The sequence below is a fragment of the Hemicordylus capensis genome, chromosome 2 (assembly GCF_027244095.1).
Source record: "Hemicordylus capensis ecotype Gifberg chromosome 2, rHemCap1.1.pri, whole genome shotgun sequence".
NCBI lineage: Eukaryota > Metazoa > Chordata > Lepidosauria > Squamata > Cordylidae > Hemicordylus > Hemicordylus capensis.
Genome location: NC_069658.1, coordinates 35,505,621 through 35,527,417, shown reverse-complemented (window position 1 = coordinate 35,527,417; position 21,797 = coordinate 35,505,621). Strand labels below are relative to the sequence as shown.

General features: G+C 44.9%; 1 protein-coding gene across 1 annotated transcript; it reads right to left on the bottom strand.

Annotated features, from left to right (window-relative positions):
• Positions 1–598: 598 nt before the first annotated feature.
• Positions 599–13,460, bottom strand: LOC128341838 (granzyme A-like). The gene is made up of 5 exons (XM_053288424.1): positions 13,400–13,460; positions 9,571–9,709; positions 8,408–8,549; positions 5,247–5,519; positions 599–822 (listed from the first exon to the last, which is right to left on the bottom strand). Exons 1-5 carry the CDS (start codon positions 13,458–13,460, stop codon positions 667–669), a joined length of 771 nt encoding a protein of 256 aa, XP_053144399.1. The 3' UTR covers positions 599–666.
• Between the last annotated feature and the right edge of the window lie 8,337 nt (positions 13,461–21,797).

The window sequence follows — 21,797 nt, the reverse complement described above, 5'->3', positions numbered from 1 at the left end:
GCAAATAAAAATCACAGTACCACCTAGTACTGCAGTGTTCATTTAACTAACTAGCTAGATTAATTGTTTAAAGCCCTTTTGAACGATTCAACCGTTGTCCCAGATTAATCAGACGGCAAATCTTTAAAGAAACTTAATACCAATGTTTTACAAAAACTGTGGGTGGCAGGGGTCTTTTGAGAAGAAGCAACCTTCCTTTTTCCTCACACAGGAAGGAAAACTTCTGACTGTGCCTGTTGCAAAACTTCCATAATCTTAAGGTTGCATTGTCCATTTTATTTATTTATTATTTTATTTTTATTTAGCATATTTTTATACCACCCCAAATGCAAGTTCTCTGGGCAGTTTACAAGACAATAAAAACAACCAATAAAAAGATTAACATATTTCAACAATTAAAATTTAAAAAGTTAAAACTATTAAAACACAATTAAACACAAATGAAACACAATTTGCAATGTTATGCAATTTGACTGATTGATTAGCATTCATCCAGTTAATCAACTATGATTATTTTAATGAGATGACAGCCTTAGAGAAGATGCATATGATACACCATTTACAAGGTAGAATAGGAGAACTAGCAACAAAAGTACCTAACAAGCTTTAAATAATTGCTATTTTCATGAGTATCAGGAGAGCAAATAATAGAATCAAGTGACCAGGCTATAAGTCACCATTTATGGTTTTCCTTATCCAAGAGATATAATTCTTTGTGAGACGTGTATAGACACCAGGGTGGCGAGGATCACCACATTTCTTGCCAAAGGACACAATGCCTCTTTGTTCTCCATTGCATATCAAAGGACCACCAGAGTCACCCTGGGTGGGGGGGAGAAGAGAGAAATTTTACATTATCACCCACAGAAGCTAACATGTACACGTCTTTCATCATATTGTCACAACAATAAAGAAGGTTTTTTTAAAAAAAAATTCAGCACATCGAGATTAAAATTACTACTACTACAACTACAATAATAATGAGGTCATTCACACAATCAAAACTGTATTTAACCCGGGCTTGGGAGTGGTGTATGCTCCCAATTTTCGGTTGTGTGGAAGGAAGGTAGGAGGAAAACCAGGGTAACATTTCCTTCTACCTTGCTTCCGTACAACTGAAAATTGGGAGCACACACAGCTCCCAAACTTGGGTAAAACACAATTTTTGATTGTGTGGATGACCTCATTGTGTTAATGACCTCTTTAAGTAATAACTAAATACAGCACAAATATATCCTGTAAGCAGTGATGCCTATATTACTACTATTCTGAGTTCTTTTTAAAAAAACAACACCGAGTGCTTAGAGCATGACTTGTTGAAAGACAAAAATTCAGAAATCTGATTTTAAAATCCCAGCACTTTTGTAGCAATTCAGAATGGTTTAAATGTTGTTGTTGGTGTTGTTACTACTACTACCACCACTACAGGGGCGGAGCCACCATAGCATGAACACCGTGCTCCGCGGCCCTGCCTCGTGCCCCAGCCCCGCCCCCTGCACTTGCCTCACGCCCCGTTTGCAAACAAAAACTGGCCAGCGCCGCATTTGCAGTGCAGCCGGGAGCAGCTCTCCCTGTGGCAGGGAGAACCACTCCCAGCCATGCCGCAAATGCTGTGCTGGCCAGATTTTGCTCGCAAATGGTGCACTTGCCCCTGTTTGTGAGCAAAACCACATCCCCTGTGTCTGATGTCAGACACTGATGTCTGACGTCAGATGCAGGGTGCGTGGCTAGTGTTAGGAATTCTCTCTGGTAAGAGAATCCCTTTTTCATTACAGCAGAGTGCACAGAGGCACAACGCAGCGGATTTAGTTAGGCATGTGTGTATGCTGAGAGTAAAGTAACTTGGAGCCAGTTCATCGTTTCAAATCAATATATATGGCATTTATTAGAGAACACCATTCTAGCTAGGAAAGTGAGGAGTTAGGATCTCTAATCTATCTAGCTGGATGCAGATGGATTCTGCATCTTCTCTGCACACATGGTACAGGGAGAGGAGCTTGCTTGCATGTTGCAAGGCAGAAGGAACAGGAAGAGAAGGGAGGAAGGAAGTGGCTGGAAGGAAGGAAGTCCCCTGAGAGTAGCAATCTACATTCCAAAGGGCTAGTGTCAGAGCAGTAGAGAAGGGATGACCAATGTCTTGACCCTCTAGCCCTCTGACTCACTAGTCTGTCCTCCACTGTCACTGAGACAAAAGACAGCGCATAGTCCTTCACTTCCAACAGCTGGGGGGGGGGCTGCTGGCAGTGGGCTGAACTGGGACTATAGCTGGCCTCCCTACACTATTGTACTACTACTACTACTACTATGTTCAGAAAATATATGAAACATCAGGAGAACAGTTAACTATGTCATTCCTGAACTTGGCAACTTCTTTTTGGAGTTTTAAATAATTACATATTTTGAAATCAGTAAGAGGAGCTACAGAACCAAGATATAGCAGCCAGAAGCAGCAATCTTTTCCTCAGTTGATTCTGCCTATTTCAGCTATTCAGGGGGCAAATACAAATACGGCGTATTCATTTCCTCCATGTAAGTAATGGAATATCTACAATGGATACTTCAGGCATACACACGATATCCTGGTTCACAGCATTAGCCCCTTCAGCAAAGGAGGAGATAAAATGGCGCACATTTCCAGTGGTACGTAACCCAAGTCCCTGTGGTGCCTGAGGCAGGGGAGCAATACCTTGCCTGCTCTCATGGTGTGCAGTGAGCCAAGCACAGCCAAAGTTCCTCCTCTTGCCTATCTGTCTTTCACTCACTCACTCACTCTCCTTCTGTTCATTTATTTATTTAAAATATGTATACCCCACCCCTCCAGTACACTACTGCTCGGGGCAGCTCACAACAATGAAATAGATACAATGTAAAACAAAACTAACCAAATTAACCAAATTAAGTAAACAAGTTAAAAGCCCAGGCTAAAAACACAATCAGAATTAAACTTCAAATTAAAAGTTATTTTAAAAGCTAAAGATGGAGAATGATAAAAATGAAAAACTAAAGAACCTACCAGTTATAACCAAAGATGGAGCATTAAAAAGCCTCTTTAAAAAGATGTGGTTTTAGTAGTATTTTTTTTTAAAAAACACTTCTACCCTCCACCCATCCCATCCTACTTTTCTTGCTTACCTCATTCAGTCGTATGTGAGTTGCAGACACCCTCATTCTCCTCCACCCACCCACCCTGCTCCTTGCCTGTATTTTGAAAAGTCAGGGAAGGAAAGGGAAAGGAAGGGAAGGGAAGGAGCAAGTGTTTAGAGCCAGCCAGTGGATAGAGAACTGGCCTAGAGCATGTCCATGGTGTAGCTGCCTGCTACAGCCCCAGAGCCTACTCTGCTGAGTACCTGCTGTGTACTTTCCCTCTTTCCCCCTAAGGTAAATTGCTGGACTATTGATCCCCAACTTGGAACACCAGACCTTAAGCACATAACAATATCCCTACTGGATCAGGCCCAAACCTATCTAGTCCAGCATCCTGTTTTCCACAGTGGCCCACCAGATGCCTCTGCGAAGGCCACAGGCAAGAGGAGAGGGTGTGCCCTCTCTCCTGCTCTTGCCCCCCTCCAACTGATGTTTAGAGGCATCCTTCCTCTGAGCCTGGAGACATCCTATAGCTATTAAAACTAGTAGCCACTGATAGACCTGTCATCCATGACCTGTCCAGAATCGCTGAACTGAAATTGCTATTCTTGCGCTTTCCTTGGTGGGCCTGTTGTGGGGGAAAACCCAGGGCATAGCAAGGTCAGCAGGAACCTGTGTTCAATAAGTGAACCCCCCCTCTTTATTTGTTTTTTTGTGTGACTTTGGTGCCACAAAAATGGTTTACTTAATTTTCTTGACTGCCACTTCCGCTGCTCCTCCTATTCCTGCTGCTCCCGCCGCTCCTCACCACCACTGCTCTTTGCCCCTGCCACTAGGTAGCCAGTTTGCACAGTGGTGGAAGAGATTCCATGGCTTCTCTCCTTGCTCGAATGAAGAGAGAAGCCATAGAAACCCTTACTACTGCAGTACTGCCAACAATATGGCGGCTGTACATGCGCCCAGATGAAATGTCAGGGTGTGGGCGCACCTTCCATTTCTTAGCTAGTTCATGCTGCTCCAAAGGGCTCTGTAGCTTCTCTTTAAGCGAGGAAAGAAGCCACGGAACACTCCACACATTGCTGAGCAAACTGTACCAAGGAGGCAAGGAGCAGCGCCAAGGGGCAAGGAGCAGTGGCAGTGAGGAGTGGCAGGGTTTGAGCAAATGGTGGGGGTGAGTGGTAGCAGGGCAGGCGGCAAGCTGCAGGAGTGGGGAGGGTGAGGGGCAAATGGCAGGCCCCTTGGAGGCATGGAAGTCTGTGTTCACTGGACCTTTGAACACCGTTAGCTATGCCCCTTTGGGGAACTGCATTGGACTGCCCTGAACAGAGAGTCTTTGACACTCTATGTGGGCCTGCCAGGGACCATCCCTGTGTCTGATTGCCTGAGAGCCTTTGGACACCCTAGTACAATCCTAGAGCCTTTGAGGCTGGGTCATTTCCTGCATGGGCTTTCCATGGTAACCCCTGTGCTTGACTGCCTGGGAACTCCTGTGGTGCTAGATTAACACCTCACTGCCTCTCCTTGGCCCCCACTTTGGAAAAACCTTTGCAGCTGGGACTTCCCAAATCTCCCCCAGAGGAAGTTATCCCTTTTGGCTTTGTGCACAAACCAGCAGATACAGACAGATACGGAACTGCTCTTCTTTCTCTTTCCCAATCCCTTCTCCTTCTCCCACCTCTCTCCCTTCCTCTGTCCACATTCCAATACCTGCCAACTTTTAGGCATCAGAGCCTTTGCTTCCCTCTCTCTTTATCTAGCTTTCAGAGTTGTTTTCACTCCCTGCACAACCAGGCCAGTAGCCAGCCTCAACATTTTTTTGGGGGGTGGGATTGCGGAAGTCAGGGGAGGCAGGTTATAAATGTTCAGTGAAAATAGAGTTTGGGGAGGAAAGATAATTTTTTGGTGTGGCAGGTACAAACCATGCCACCAGCTGGCTACGGGCCTGTACACAACTGTGACAGTATCAAGGTTGCCAAATAGCACAGTTTATATTGTGCCTCTGCTTTATCAATATATGTTATCATTGTTGTTTCAACAACTTTGTCTCCAAGTCTGTTGCTCCACTGAGGAACCTAATGTCAGCAGTTGCCTGTGTCTACTGCACCACTTAGCAAGACATTTTATTCCTCCAGGGGGGCAGAACTGATAAATAAATTTTTTACCGTGCATGAATCTTTCTTTCCTTTCTTATCACCAGCACACATCATATTCAGTGTCACTGGGGGATCAGAATTATAGTGTTTCTTATCATTACAGATGCTCCTCTTAATGACAGAGATGCTAACTTCACGCAGTACATCAGATGGCTTCTTCTCTCCATTATGGGTAATTCCCCATCCAGCTACTAGACACTGTGTTCCTTCTCTGAGATCATTGTAAGTGCTTGGAAGCCTAATGGTATTCACAGCTTGACCAATCTTTGCTGTTTCGTTAAGCTTAAGGAACAATAAAGAGCAACAGTTGTTATTAACAATGAAAGGACATTTGTAGATATTTTGATTCATAGGTTTTCATAACACATTGAACATGCTAACTTTCTGCAATGTCCTTTCTCATTTATCTCCAAAAGTGAAAGAAGAGAGAAAAATCACAGAGCTCAAAACTGCTGTAGTATACATAGGTCCACCCAAATAAAGAAAATTGATATATTAATTTGTATCTTATAAAAATACTTTTAAATGGCTGAATATTTTATATTGTAACAACCTTGAAATTTATAGCAGAAATTGTGAAGAACCTTAGTTTAAGATCCTACTAGTTGAAATAAGAGGCTGAAAGTGCACAAGCAGAACTTGCATATTAAGCAACAGGCTCAGCCTGCTGCTTAATATGCAGCCACTCTAGGAAGAGCACCTATATGCTTGCATGCAGAAGGTTCACCCCATTTTCTTGGATTTGTTTATAACAACTGGATCTGTTGATGAATCTCCCCAACTTGCTGTACCAAACAATCTTTCTCTGCTATTGGAATCTGCTCTTACCAGGGCTTTGGGTGGTCTCAGGAGGAAAACTATTCTGTACAATTCAGCTGTAGAAGATAGATCTGCTACACCATTGATTTTGCTAATAGTGCCTGGCATTCTGTACAATGAGAACTGATGGTGAGAGCCCTGGTCCTCACTGTCATGCAGCTTTAAAACACGTCCGCACTTCTTGCATAGGCAGAGTTTTCTGCCCCTTTGGAGTAGAGGCGTAACTTGGGAAAACAGCACCTAGGGCAAGCACTGAAATTGCACTCCCTGCCCAAGAATAGCTTTTGGTTAGGATCCACCTTGAACTCTCTAGGGAATTCTGTTGTGAAGATTGTAATTCTCTTTTGAGATACTAACTATGATGATAGTGTGCAGTGTGGAACTGCATAATTGCACTGCACTGAAAAGTAAATACAAATGAAAACATCTTCCCGTTAGAGAAATGACTGTAAATAAAAAGAATGTTAGCCCTGAGAGCTTAAGGATGGGGGTGGGGGGCATTTGTACTGTTAAAATTTTAGCTTTGTCATAGATTAGGGAGTAGTGTTGAAATGGCATAGCCAATTTGCTTCTTCCTCCAAATACAGATTATATTGGGTAGAACACAGTATCATTGAAACACAAAGTTGTTTTTCTTTCCTTTAGAAGAGGTTGTTTGTTAGTTTTTAAAAACTGAGCGCAGGTAAAAGGCAGAATTTTACATCTTATATTTTATGGAACTTAGGGGAACATTTAATAGAACTCAGTGAGTACAAAGTGTCTTTAGCCAATCCTATGTTCCATAATATTCAAAACTTTTAACCATGACCATATTATCAATAATTGTTTTCAAGACTTCATGTGGAATAGTACCACCACTTCAAGGGATAAGTCTTACAGAGCCCTAATGTTATTCTTTTACAAAAGAAAAGCGGCTGAGAGGTGGAATAGAGAATCAGCAGGGAGGTATTTAACTCCTTTCCAACCTTTCAGTCATTATAAACTGCCCTTTAAATAGCATCCCCCGCCCCGGGGCTACTAGGAGCCCCGCCCGAGTGAGCACTTGCCACATCGTTTGCTGCCTAAAAGCATCTATTCCCCTTTCTCTCCCTCTCTGGAGGGAGAGAAAAGGAGAATAGATGCTTTCAGGCAGGAAGCACTGCCTGAAATGAGACTGAAGAGCTTGCTTGGGCTCTTTGGAACTCGAGGCCATGTCCCCTTTACATGTGACACCCCCAAAGGGGGCGTGGCCTTGAGCTCCAAAGAGCCTGAATGAGTTCTTCAGTCTCATTTCAGGCAGTGCTTCCTGTCTGAAAGCATCTATTCTCCCTTTCTCTCCCTCCAGAGAGGGAGAGAAAGGGGAATAGATGCTTTTAGGCAGCAAACGCTGCCTGAAAAGCATCAGCAAGTGCTTGCTTGGGTGGGGCTCCTAGTAGCAGGGGGTGTGCAGGCGCCATGCATGCTAGTCTCCACAGCCAATGGGAGAGTGCCTACCTGCCCCAGGGTGAGTGGGGAGTGGATTGCAATTGTGGTGGTTGGGGCGCAGGGTGGGGCATGGCAGGCACTTTGCGCCCCCTGCAACTGGCACCTAGGGCATGTGCCCTGCCTGCCCCACCCTGGTTATGCGTCTGGTTTGGAGCATTGTGATGCTTCTTGCATTACACCCAATTGAAGAAGTGTGACACAATGGAGGAGAGTTGGTCTTGGAGTAGCAAGCATGAGTTGTCCCATTTGCTTAGCAGGCTCCACCCTGATTTGCATTTGAATGGGAGACCACATGTGAGCACAATATGGGATGCAGCCGCTATGGGAAGAGCACCTGTATGCTTGCATGCAGAAGGTTCCAAGTTCATTCTCTGGCATCTCCAAGATAGCACTGAGAGGGACTCCTTCCTGCAATCTTGGAGAAGCCACTGCCAGTCTGTGAAGACAATACTGAGCTAGATGTACCCCATGATCTGACTCAGTAGAAGGCAGTTTCCTATGTCCCTAAGGCTTTGAAGGAGTGCAGCAGCCACCCTGCCTTCCCAAGCAGCACAGGCATGTGTTTTAAAGCTGCAGAGCAGAAAGGCTAGAAATGTTCACTGTCAGGGCCATACTGCACAAAATGCCAGTCAGTATCTGTAATCGTGTATTGCGACTTCCATTCTGAGTTAATGTAATTTCCATTTGAGTATTTGCTCCAGTTTCAGGCAGCCTCTTTTGGTAGTTAAATACATTTCCCACTTGACAAGAAGTAATGAAATTTCAGATATAAAGAACTATGCTGTTCTGTGATCATAATAAAGGAATTGGTTGATTGATATAAAGAAGAATACAAAAATATTGTTGCCTGGCCTTTGTGTTCAGTTTATATGCTTTTAAAAACATACCTGCAGAAGCATAAGATCATTGCCGTTCATCTCTGAACTATAGCATGGATGAGGTAATCGTTTAGTGACCCTAAAGATTTGTTTTGTGCTCTCATCTTTGGTTATTGAATGAGCTCCCAGCATAACTGTGGGGTTTGTGCCCCTGCAAAGATACATGACATTGATAAATGAAAGAGTGATCAAAGCTCATTCCTAGCAAATGCAAAACTAATATTCTCCCTGCTGGATAAATTCATCACATTGAACCTTGACAAATTCAGCACATGGAACTATACAAGTGCACTGAATCGTGTTTTTGCTTTGTTCATCCTGTATGTAGCCCCACCTGCAGTTCTTATACATCTTAGATTAGATCCCAGCAAGTGCTAACATAAGTGGGAAAAGTTAAATTCACACAAGGGGGAGGGGTGATTTATGCAGGTTCCCCCTCTTCCCTCTGCCACCCCTCTGCACCTCCACAATGTGCTCGGAGGGCTGCCAACCCTCAAGTGCATATTTGTGAGGTGTGACAGGAGCTGCAGAGGGAAGGAGGACCCACAAATTCCCTCTTGTGCAAATAGAATGTCTGACACAGAAGAATCCAGCCGGTACCTAAACCGCTGTTATTAATACAATCCAAACTGAATACTACAGGATCTTGTGTCCCATTGTGCTTTTCTTGGCTGAGAAACAAGGAGCCATTAAATACTGCACTGGGGTGGACCTTCCATGAGGCAAGGTGAAGCGGTTGCCTCAAGCATTGGTATATGGAGGGATGCAGTGGGCTGCAAGCACTCCCCACCCCCATGAGCATATCCACCCACTGATGAGGGGTGTGTCTGTTGTGTTGTTCTTTGCCTCAGGCAGCAAAATGTCTTGGACCACCACTGCACTGCACAGTTAAGTATGAACAAAATTGGACTTTCTTATATGAGAAAATTCATGTGTCACAGAATGTAAGAAGAGCCCTGCTGGATCAGACCAAAGCTCCATCTAGTCCAGCATCTTGTTTCTTGCAGTGGCCAACCAGATGCCTTGACAATTCCACAAGCAGGGCATGGGCCTCCCCTGTCTAAGTCTCCTCATCCCAGAGTTCTGTTTGGGACCAACAAATTGGCCTACCAGCAGCCTTTGCATTTGTCAAGTATTGTTTATTCTTCCTTGGGAACATTCTTCAGACTTACAGCTTACAGTGGGCTGCTGTTAACACCCAGTTTGGTTTGATCAATGTTCCTCCACAATACTGACTTCCTTGGATCAGTGCCATAAAAGGTTTTGAGTGTGGAACGGATTCTTTTCCTCCAATTATCTCTGCACACCTTCCTAAGTAGAAATAAACCACACAAATCAGGTAGGAGAGTATACACTGTGCTGCAGTTTGACCCACTAGTAATAGTTACAGAGCAAAATCATCTAATTCTGTAAAGGAGACCTGCACAATCTATTACCCCATACCCTCCAGAATTTCACTGTGGAAACAGGGACAGGCCTGTGAACGTGTAGGGGTTGTGGCCATGCAACCTGGGAGGCGTGGTTCACAATGTGTAGGGGGTTTGGTCAAGCAACCCTGGAGATGTGGTGTACAATTCTGACTACAAGCATGCCAGAAACAGATTGCAGGTAATAACATGCATGCAAAGCACATTATTCCAGATTATTAAAGCAGATGAGCCAAACTCATACCCTCCAACATATTCACAGGTGAAAATAGGGATATACTTGTAACCACCAATTCTCATACCGTGGATTACTGCCCAAGCCCCTTCCCCAAACTCACGGTTACACATTGCTGAAGAATGCATAGCACCTTAGTGTTGTACATCCATATACATGCAGGTGCTCTAGAGACGCAACGCATCCACTCATCCACTTGAAGATTCAGTTTCGAGAGACTCTGGAAGCTGAATCCTGAGGAATGACAACTCTAGGAACTCATGAATAAAGAGCATAGCTTTCCTGAGAGGCAAAATGGGGACAGTGATTTACCGGGGCAGGATCCAAAAAATTAGAGAACCTACTTGGTAAACAGGGACAAGTGGAGCCTCTGTGCAATCAAATAAAACATGCTCATTCATCATGAATGGTTGGATGCCAGGCAGTCAGGTACATGGCACTACCCATTTCTGTAGGTTTATCATGCCCTTGTGAGCTGCCTTACCTTACATGACAAGTTGGCTTCCTTCAGCTGCATATATCATAAGTTAGTGTTTTTTAGCCACTTCCTTCATATACTGTCATCCCTTGCCAACCACAGTTTTACCAACTGCGGTTTTGAGTATATGCGAATGGGAAATTGTGACAGGTCTTGACAACCGTGACCTGAGTATCTGTGGTTGGTGAGGTTTTTTAGTGATTCGCGGGGGCGTTCAGCAATTTTGCGGGGTTCAGAGGTTCAGTCTGCTTGGTGACCCTTGCTGTCCCTTGCCAATTTAAAATGCCTTTGAGTGATTTTTTTGTGGGGGGGTTTTCAAAATATTTCCAGAGGTTCGATCTGCTCATTCTTCTTGGTGACTCTTGGCAATATACACAATTTGTTGGGATTTTTTTTGGGGGGTGAATTGTATTTCCCCCCTTTATTTTTAGATCTTTTTGTGATCATGGTCCCCCTAACCCCGTTTCCCATAGACTGTAATGCCTCACCAACCACAAATCTGCCAACAGCAAGGTTTTGCCATAATGGAACCCCCCGTGGTTGGAGAGGGCTGGCTGTACACAAAGAAATCTCATGCAGATTTAACTAAAACTTTATTTAGCAACAACTTTATTTACTCCTTTCCCTCCCTTTTTCTTTCTGATTCTTCCTGTACACTCTTTACAGGACCCCCCACTGGGACAAACATCCAAAAAAACTAAATACAAAAGATTACTGGATAGAATACAACACATCCCTCTCCTTTATAACAACCCAAAATCGAATTGATTTAAAATTTAGTGAAAAAGTCTTGACGTATTTTAGCTGGTCTCCTGTCATGGACACTTCTCTTAAGTCTTGGGTTCTCTGGCACAAGACTGTTTGTTTTTCTAGTAGCAAGGATTGTCCATCACTTTCATCAGTGAGGTCAAAACTAGAAGCAAGATCAAATTCCTCTTCAGTTCCCCTCTTGGAGGCATGTGCACAGAACCTTTTTTTGTGGTTCGGTTTGAATTCAAACCAAATTCAAACTGAACTCCCAGTCCGTGAACTGGTTTGGTTGAACTGACCGATGGTTCGGTCTGTTTGATCGAACCTGGTTAACTCGATTCGACTTGGTTCGATGAGCTATGTTTGTAAAGGGGAATCCAGTGAGGAATTGGAAGCTTCTCTCACCTGGGCTTTGGGTGGGCTCAAGAGGAAAACTATTCTGTACACTTCAGTTGTAGTTAGTGCTTCTGTGAGCAGCAACTTTGGGCAATCTCGATGGCTGCTCATGGAAATGCTGGCCATCACAGTTACAGGGCTTCCTCCTTCAGACAAATGACACCGTAACCAGGAGTGCCCAGCAGGAAGAGGTGAGCGATAGCGGTGGTGCAGGACTTCCTCCTCATTTTCCCCACTGTAATCATGAGTGCCATTGCACTCACTAATGTCTGAATAGGGCTATAGTGTGACATACTTTGACACCATCTGGATGCACCAGAATATCTCTCGTTGCAATTTGTATTCATGTTAGAATATACTGCCATCTGCAGATGCCCTTACTGAAAACAGTAGCTGACACGTACAGCAGTGTAACATGGGCAGTGCAGACCACTGTGCCACTGCAGGTCTCTAAATCATCCAGTGACAGTACTGCAGAAAAGGACAGTACTGGTACTACTGACTCTTATGTGATCTAAAATGGTGTGCTACTTCCATTGGTAATAGTGGAAGTAGTACATGACATGTGATCATGCAAGAGTCAGCAGTACCAGTACTGCCCATCTGTGCAGCAGTGCTGCTGATGGATTTAGAGCCCTGCAGCAGCATGGGTGGGTCTGCAGTGCCCACATTGTGCAGCAGGACATGTCAGTCAGTGACATGAAGCACAGTTTAAGGACTTACATGCAATTTAATTTTTCATGTATAAGATGAATGATTACTCAATTATAATTATATACATAATCAAACTAAAGCTTAAGTTTCTCTGGATTGTCCTCTTTGGTTTTCTTGTCTCTCTCTGAGAGAAACCAGATGTGATTTTCAGCATGTTTTAGTCTTTCCCTTCCCTTCCCTCCTATTTATTAAAATATTTTACCAACATTACAGATAAGAGCTCAGATTGGAAACAAATTCTGTGCATCTTTGAGAGTTGTGAAAAGTCATACACGTGGCCATGTAATTTTTGAAAATTCAGAAATAAAACCCATCTTGAAAAAAATACATTTGTTTCCTCTCAACATATCATGTTCATTTTTTTTTGGACATTGCAATGTCCATGGTTTAAATAGCCAGACTTTAACACCAGAATGGTTTGTTCCCTCATCATACTAGTGCTAGGACTCTTCTAGCCCTAGTATGGTGCTAGTCTCCCACCCCAAAAAGGAATTTTGGGGAGGGAGATTTTCATAGGGGAAAAGAAAGATAATCTTGTGTTTAATATCATGTCCTGTTTGACCCCCCCCACCTGTAATTTATTTTATTCATTCGATTTCTACACCACCCTTCCAAAAATGGCTCAGGGCAGTTTACACAGAGAAACAATAAATCAATAAGATGGCTCCCTGTCCCCAAGGGGCTCACAATCTAAAAAGAAACATAAGATAGACACCAGCAACAGTCACTGGAGGTACTGTGCTGGGGGTGGATAGGGCCAGTTACTCCCCGCCCCTGTTAAATAAAGAGAATCACCATGTTTAAAAGGTGCCTCTTTGCCAAGTTCATGGGGGTTGCTAATCGCCATTTCATCCATGCCATTGCTAAACAAATCACAAATTTCTTCAATTCCAAATTTATTTCTTTATCTCAGGATTTAGTTCAGTATATAATGTTGCACTGTCCTCATATTCCATGCAACAAATTTAAAGAGAGAAACATCTATAGAATGGAGCACTTACCTCTGAGAATTCTGAAGAGAAAAGTGGCAGTAGAGAAACACAAGGCAAAAGAAAATCTCATCTTTGCTGCTTTGTGTTCTCTAAAAATGAAGTATCCAGTAGATATTGAGAATATAAAGGAAGGGAGCCTTAGCTTCTTCCTCTTACAGATATTGTTTTAGAAACGGAGAAACACAAGGGAGCTTCGAGTGACTGTCAGGTTTCAGTTTTGAGCACAGAAGAGTGTATTTCATGTAATTAACCAAATTGGTTAATGAGATGGGAAGAGGGGAAAAAAAGAAACCTCAGGGTTGACACGGCATTACTGAGTGTGTGGTCTGATATATATAAAATATTTCCTGTAATGTCAGTGAAATTGAGGTTGCTGTGAAAACTGCGTGCAAAAAGTACTGCTATGAGGACAAGTGGAACATTTTGGGTAGTATGATAACTTTCCTGCTGAGTCAGAAGAAGGCCTGAGTTAAATAGGTATAGAATCTATAGAAGCTTCCCATATCTATATGGGGAAAACATAGGTAATTGATGTCCTCATGACTGTTCTGATGCTATAATCAGCACATACAGGAATTTAGGACCGTAGAGGTTTTCATGATGAAGTCCTTGCAGTTCATCACCCATCAGCTCCTAAATTATGTAGAGGAAAGATTCAGGGAAAGCTGAAATAAGCACTGTAGGGGATCTCGTATCATATGAAGGAATGTATGGCACATCAAAAGCAAAGCCTAAAGCATTGCAATGATCATTGGTCTTTTCCCTTCATATCGATCTCTAGAGACAAATCTTGCTCAGTGTACCCAGCAGTGCACTCCTACCAGCACTGTCTGGCTACATGTCACTGCTTCCCCTACCCAGCCTGGCTAGACTTATCAGGACCGCCCACAGAGCAGGGAGGGGATTGAGCGTCACCCTGTGCCTCCTCTGTCCCAGGCTGCTTGTTCCTTGTGTCTGCCCCTCACTGGGGGCCCCTGACACTTTCCACCAGCCTCCTTCTCATCCCCAGCCAGCTCCTTATATGCCTCATCACAGGCTATGCATCACCTGCCCCAATTACAGGGCCAACACCCCTCTTTATTACCTGTAATTGATTACCCTTTACAGCTGTTGTCAATACCTCTCCCCCTTCTCCCTCCTCCTGCTCAGACCCCCTCCCTTCAAGAGGCATGCTGCTGATGTTATTCTTGCATGCCTCCGCTTAGGTCTTATCAGGGCTCAGTTCCTCCTTCACTGGAGCTGAGTCCCTGCCCGTTGGCAGTCTTTCCTCTGTCTCTCCCCAGCTGCCACCCATCCCTGTCGCCCTTTCACCACTTGGTCCTTGGAGGTAAGGATAGCTGGCCTCGCCAGACAAGCATGTATCCAGGTTTTGCATATATTCTCAGAGTAATTAGTCTGACTGGGACTATATATTTGGTTGCCATGTGCACAAGTCCCATTTCTGCATGACAAGACTCAATTCACTTTAGGGTACTAGTCCTGCTTTTGACCCACCATTCCTTCATCAAGCAAATTGCTGGTTAATAGTTCAGGATGGTCAGCTGATGTTTCATCAGTAGGAACTAATGGTTTACGAATGGTTTCTCAACAGCTGGGAATTTCTGTGTTTGAATGAGATACTCATTCAGCTTGGAGGTGACACCCATTCAGCTGAGGGGCAGAGAAAGAATGTGTGTGTGTGTCTGTGTGAAAGAGAGGCAGAAAAAAGCTGGCAGTTTTGGGAGAGACCCCATCAAAGGCAGAGGGACACAGCTTAAAGTTTCTAGCAGCTGTTTGCTGGAAGGTTCAGCCTTGGGAACTTCCAAGTTCTCTATGTGCTTCACTTTCTTCTGCTTGTATATCTATAGCTAAAACAAATATTAGAAAACATCCTAGATGTCCAGTGCTTGCTTACCCAACCGAAACAAAAGCCAGTAGTGCTAACCCTGGTGCTTATTTCTTCTCAGCCACATGAGGAGCACATAACACTGAGGGAACATTGGAATGGAACATTGTTTCCTTGGAGAGAGATTGTGAGCTGGTATTGTTGGCTGTTTTGTGCCTAAGTGAAACTAGTTTGTGTAAGCCCATGGGTTTTGCTCAGGGAACTCCTTCTGAAAATGCTTGGAGAAAATTCAAAACTAACAAGCACAGATGTATATGAGAAAACTAAGCAGAACGCATATTTCATTCTTTAGAAGAAGGAATCTTTGTGACCTCTCTTGCTCTGAGATGTGCTCTTGTGACTTTGAAGGAAAGAGGAAGTGAACATTAGAAATGGTGGAATGGGGAAGTAGTAACTGTGAATGTGGTATGGAGAAAGTTCAAGAGTCTGGCCTTATTCACACATAATGGGGAACCGGAGTTGAAGGGGCCAAAGGTTGCCAAATCTGAAAGACCAAATGCGTGAAACTCCGGTCCCATATGGAAAGTGACCTAAGGTTTTACTTGTCAAACTCCAATTTGAAACCTTGGGTTGTAGTGAGTTCTGCTGCTCATAACCAATGTTTCCAGTCACCTGCAGTATGTCCGAACAGGCTGGACTGGCTGAAACTGGAGTTGAGGGAGGAATCTCCTCCCTCTCTCAAGCTGTGATTGGCTGTCTGGACTGTCCTTTATGCAAGAAGGGAGCCTGCAACAGCCAGTTCCCCCTCCTCTACATAGTCTCCCTGATTACAGAGAGCCTCCTGTCTGTTTTATCCAAATGCAGACTGGCGAGAGGAGTGGGGGATGGGGAGTGGAACTGCGGTTCCATTGGACCCATGGTTCTGTGTTACATGCAAATGCAGCCACTGTGAGAAGGAGAAGATGCTAGTGAGATAAATGGAAAATAAAAAGGGTTTGCTGTTTAGAGGCTAATGTGGGATCCTAGCCATTGGGTTCCTTACCTGGAGGAATGTTTGGCTTGGGAAAGCATGGCAAGGGGAGAAACTGAAACATTAACACTGCTCTGCTCATCTTTCACACCTCTCCAGCCCACAAAGGCTTCACTGGCTGAATGCTTCCTTTTTCTGCCTCAAGAGCACGGCTGGTGTGCCCGGCCTTCTCTTACCTGCTGCCACCATGGAGGCCAGGCACACCAGCTGTGCTCCTCACTGTGCATCATCACAAAGATGAAAGGGTGTGGCTGGCACTGGGTAGGTATTACTGTGGCCCCCCTCACCCTCTCCAGTCCACAAAATGCTCTTGAAGCAGAAAAAGGAATCACTCAGTCAGCGAAGCCTTCGTGGGCTGGAGAGAGCGAGGAGAGCTACCTTCCCAGTGTTGGCCACACTTCTTTGTAATGATGCAGGGGAGAGGAGTGTAATTGGGGTGCAACAATGCATCTGCCTCCATAGCGCTGTGATGGTGTGGAAAATGCAGCAGAGCGGGGCGGGGAGAGATGATGGAGCAAGGTGCTGATGGGTGCCCGGGGACGGCGGCAAAGGGGTGCCTTGGTGGCACCGAGAGTTTTCCTGTTTTCAGGTGGTGCTAACACTTGCTTGAATGAACTGGGATTATTTTGTTAAACTATCATAGTTGTAGCTGCATGATGGCATCTTAGGGTTGATTCACATGACTGTATTGTGATGAAGGAAGACACCGGCAGACATACAAAGCAAGGTGCAGCAAGAGAACTTCCAGAGTGCGGGGAACTTCTAGAGTGCAACATGAATTTTTAATACCTTCTCCTTCTCCAAGAAGCCCTCTGTGCCACCTGAAAATGCACCTGAAAATGCCCAGCCCTCATGGTTCACACACTGAAGCAGTTTTGTTGAGTGCTTTACCTTCCACAAATTTCAGATTTACCAGTTGTTAATTCACATTTTTTAAATTGTGAAAGGGTTTATTTAGATTGACTTAATAATCACATGTAGACTCTACCTGCAAGAGACTACAAATGGTCCCCCCCCAGTGTTTGCACCCCGTTTATGGAATAGCCTCCCCAGTGAAGTTTGCCTGGCTTCATCTCTTTATTATTTTAGACACCAGGTGAAGACCTTTTTGTTCATTCAGGCCTTTTAAATTTTAAATTTTGATCTGATTTTAACTGATGGCTTTAAAAATGTCTTTTAAATCATTTTATATTTTCTCCCCCCACTTTTTTATGGTCTGTTATGATTTAATTTTTGTGATTTTATCTCATGTTTTAATAGTGTCTGCACTGGTAAGGCTGAACCATGAAGACAATTACTTTGAATAATACAGCTGCCACATGGATCATCATGCCACATGGATGATGCCACATGCATCATCATCAGAAGCAGTTTTGGAGGTCTTCCTAGGTTTTCCAACTCTGGCTGAAGGTATTGCTGGAGGTTTTTTCCTCCCCATATTTTTTCAAGTATTTTTTACAATATCAGTATCAATATTTAAAGACTTAAATCTTCAGGATTGCTCTTCAATCTTTCCTAGATACTGATGCTGATTCCTGGAGACTCCTGGCTAGTCCTGGTGTGCACAACCCTAAATCTTCCTCATGAGGGATTTGACATACAGAATGGTCCTTGGCTTTTAAATTCCATGGGAAGCAAAAAAAAAAAAAAGCATTAAAAAACAAAACAGGCCTGATATTTTCCTGACCAATAGAGGGCATCAAGCTCACACGTACAATACATATTCAGCCGTACTGCAACACTATATTCCATTCAGTTATGCATTTCAATATAGACAGACAATTTATTTCACTGTGCTTCTATAAGGTTTATCTTCCTTTGCAGTAATCAGGATTACAAGGTCTTCTGGTTGAAAAAAAATTACTATTTTTATCCGCAAAATATTACTTGTTCAATGCTGCTGCAGCGAATGTTGCCTTCAGACCCCTTCTCCCTAAACGCAGAGGTGTGGTGACTGACTGGCTGTGGTACATCAGTATGGCCCACAAGGAATACGGAACCTGCTTACCAGTAGTGTAGGGAGACTGGTGGTGGTCTGTGTGCGGCTGCCACCGCGGCCCCCTGGCCCCGCTCCCCACGTCTGACATCAGATGCAGGGGCCCGGCTAGCCATGCCCCCATGTCTGATGTCAGACGTGGGGGAGTGGAGATCGATTGTCCCCGCTGCATTGGAAGTGAGACCAGGAGCGGCTTGGAGAGTCATTCCGGCCACACTGTCAATGCAGCATGGGCCAATTTCATTTCCAAATGGGGCCAAGCAGCCCCTTTTGGGACCAAAATACCCCCCCATCTGACATCAGACATGGGGTTTGTGTCTGGGGCTGCGCTCAAAGCCCCTGATTGGTGGCATCCCGGGTTCTTTGAACCCATTCGCCCAATGGTGGCTCCGCCCCTGCTGCTTACAAGTTGTTACCCAAAAGCACTTTCTTGCTTATGTCCTTCATATCCACCAACCTGACCCCCAAGTTTACAAATCATGCAGACATCTTTGTTTGGTGAACAACCTCTGCTCACTCACAGTCTTAGAAATTGTGACAACTTCCAGGGGGGACAGCTATCTATTGCAAATGCACTAAAGAGTCTTCTGGCACCTCAAAGACAGAAACATTTATTGAAGCATTACCACTGTGGACCAGGACCCACTTCACCAGATGCATCCTCAGCTGCGAGATATGCTTGAGGCCAGTTGAGATATTATGATGATGATGATTTATTTATTATTTATTCGATTTCTATACCGCCCTTCCAAAAATGTCTCAGGGTGGTTTACACAGAGAGATAATAAATAAATAAGATGGATCCCTGTCCCCAAAGGGCTGACAATCTAAAAAGAAACGTAAGATATACACCAGCAACAGTCACTGGAGGTACTGTGTTGGGGGTGGTTAGGGCCAATTACTCTCCCCCTGCTCAACAAAGAGAACCACCACATTAAAAAGGTGCCGCTTTGCCAAGTTAGCAGGGGTTAATACTTCATCTGCTGGCTTACATTATGCAAAGCCGTCCCAGGGGTATGTGGCGCTGGGGGCAAATCAGCATGTGCAGGGCCTCCTTAACATTTCATATTATTACAGAATCATACTGACTGATGACATACAGTGTAAATAGTGTGAGTGAGGTTTTTGGACATGTCCAACCAGCTTGGACATATAGTGCATTTCTAAAGAAATAAAAATAAAATAAAAATAAAAGCACAGCTTCACAGTTCTCACTCAGACCTTCTGGGCTGTAAACCAACTTGAGCATAGTGCATATATTTGTATATTTGTATTTTTTTGTTTATTCCAGAAGTTTTTGTAATTTTCTGCCACAAAACAAGCCACTTAAGGGACTTTTTTATTTTTTAAAAAATCCAATAAATAAATAATTAAATTAAATTAAATTAACAAACCAACAATCTGTCAGATCCACTTCAATTTAAATATACATGTTCCTGCCACCATGCCCTATTGGGGGGGGGGGAGTGGAATGATGGTCTAAGGAGGGGCTTCAGTTCCAGACATATCTGTAATGTTCTGCTATGAAACTAGCCACTTATAGGAGTTTTTTGATGGGTTTTTAAAAAATAAATAAATAATGTTTTTAATTGAAAATCAATAAATTCCCTGATCCATTTCAAATAAAATATTTAGAGTCTTCCCAATCTGCCCCACATCTGTGCCTGATACCAAAGTCCTATAGCAAGCTGTCCCCTAAATATTCAAAGGGTGGGGAGAATAACCACAAAAAGGAAATAACATTATACCACTGTTACTAAGCCTGAGGACAGTGGTACACCTAGGTCCAAAATCAGCCTGGCCCTGAAGGGCTTTGGAGGCCCCCTCCCTTGCCATGAGGCCCTCCCCTTAATTTTTTTTAAAGGTACCTGCCACCACCACTCCACTGCTCCTGTCTCGGCTGGGGGGGTTGGTTTTTCCAAATGATCTGTAGAGCCCTGCTGCTGCACCGCTGCCCCATTTGCATGGCGGTGTGTGTGTGTGTTAGCCGAGCAGAGCAGGCAGGTGGATGCGCAGCAACTGGTGGGACGCTCTGGCAGGTGCACCTTCACAGTGTGAGTAGGGAATGTCCCACCATCCACTTTGCGCCCACCTTCCTGCTCCACTCGGTTAATCCTCCACCCCCCGGATGCCCAAATGGCTGTGAAGGTGGCAGATACCAGCGTGGCAGGGCAGCGGCGGGCATGGGGCAGCAGTGGGGTGGGCGCAGCACAGTGGCGGGGCTCTGGGGAGTCCCCCAGATCATTTGGAGGGCCCCCTGAGACAGGAGGCCACGGACCTGATCCCCAAGGTCTGTGGCTAAGTGCACCTCTGCTGAGGAGTCCAACTGTAGTTAGGCAAAGGCTGGGCTGGTCTGGTTTGGGCAGGACAGGGCAGAGAGTTTGCACAGAGCGGTGGTGGGCATGGGCAGCCAGCACTAGCCACTCTGCTTGCTTGCTTGCTTGCTTCTGCCTGCAGCAGGCAAACAGCCTGCCAGCCAGCACTGGAGAGCTTTAGGCTTTAGGGAGGCCTGCACAGAGGCCTCTCTGGAAGCCCTGCCCACCTAATGAACAGCTGAGAGGTGGAGAGGGAAGGAGCTGTAGCAGCTTGCCTAGAGGGAGCCTTTCCCTCCCGGGCAAGCTTGCATGCACACACACACACACGTCATCTGGACTGCGCAGGAAAATATAAATTGCTGGGACTGGGGGAGAGAGCAGGGCAGGCTGCATTGTGCCCAGAGCAAGGCCTGGGGAGGACTGGGGGTGATCGCACTGCCCTAAGGACGGCCCTGGCTATATGCGACAAGGGCACACACAAACCATGAGCGTGCATATCCTTCCCTCCTCCCGATGCTCTGAGGTGCCTTTCTTCATTCATGTGGGGAGGTCCAGTTGGGTAAAACTGTTCCTCCACATGTGCTAGAAATATGAGTTTAAAATAGTGGCTGACAATTACTCAGTGATGAAGACGATTACTCAAAATAATCCCATTAAAATTAAAAGGACAAGTCAGGCAATGCCTAATTTGAATAGTTATCCTCATCATGTCAGCCACTATTTCACATTTCTAGTGTGAACTGAGGGGTAGTTTGACCCTTCTCTCCAATGATTAGGGAAAGAAACACAGAGGGGGAGGAAGGGTGTGCATACTCATGGTGTGTGCATGTCCTTATCAAGTGTGCTGGGATGGGCATATGAAGTATAGTCCCAACAGCCCAGGTTGCACAACTTCAGCCCTCCAGCTGTTGTTGGACTACCACTCCCATCATCCCTGACCAGGGCCACCAAATGCAGGTTCGTGCCCCAGGAAAAAAAATTCAGGCCCCCACCATGCGCCCCCCCCCATTTCTGCCACCGCTGCGAGGCCCCCACGCCACTGCCACCGCCACCACCACCTCAAGGCCGAACCGCCAATCTTTAAAATAATTCTAGCTGCCATGTGTGTGGGTGGGGGTGAGCCAAGCACCCCCCCTCCCCGTGGCAGTGGTGGGCAGAGCAGGAGAGGCAGCTGAGCCTGACCATCCGACCCAGTGGCCCTCGAGAACTGCGAGGCGCTCCAGAGCTCCTGTGTAGTTTGA

Bases quoted from the DNA above. Each gene is read 5' to 3' on its own strand.
- LOC128341838 (XM_053288424.1), bottom strand. From the start codon at position 13,460: ATGAGATTTTCTTTTGCCTTGTGTTTCTCTACTGCCACTTTTCTCTTC. The intron at 9,710-13,399 runs GTAAGTGCTCCA...ATTTCTACTTAG, and splicing joins TCTCTTCAGAATTCTCAGAG to GAAGGTGTGCAGAGATAATT. The intron at 8,550-9,570 runs GTAAGTCTGAAG...GTATCTTTGCAG, and splicing joins ACAGCAGCCCACTGTAAGCT to GGGCACAAACCCCACAGTTA.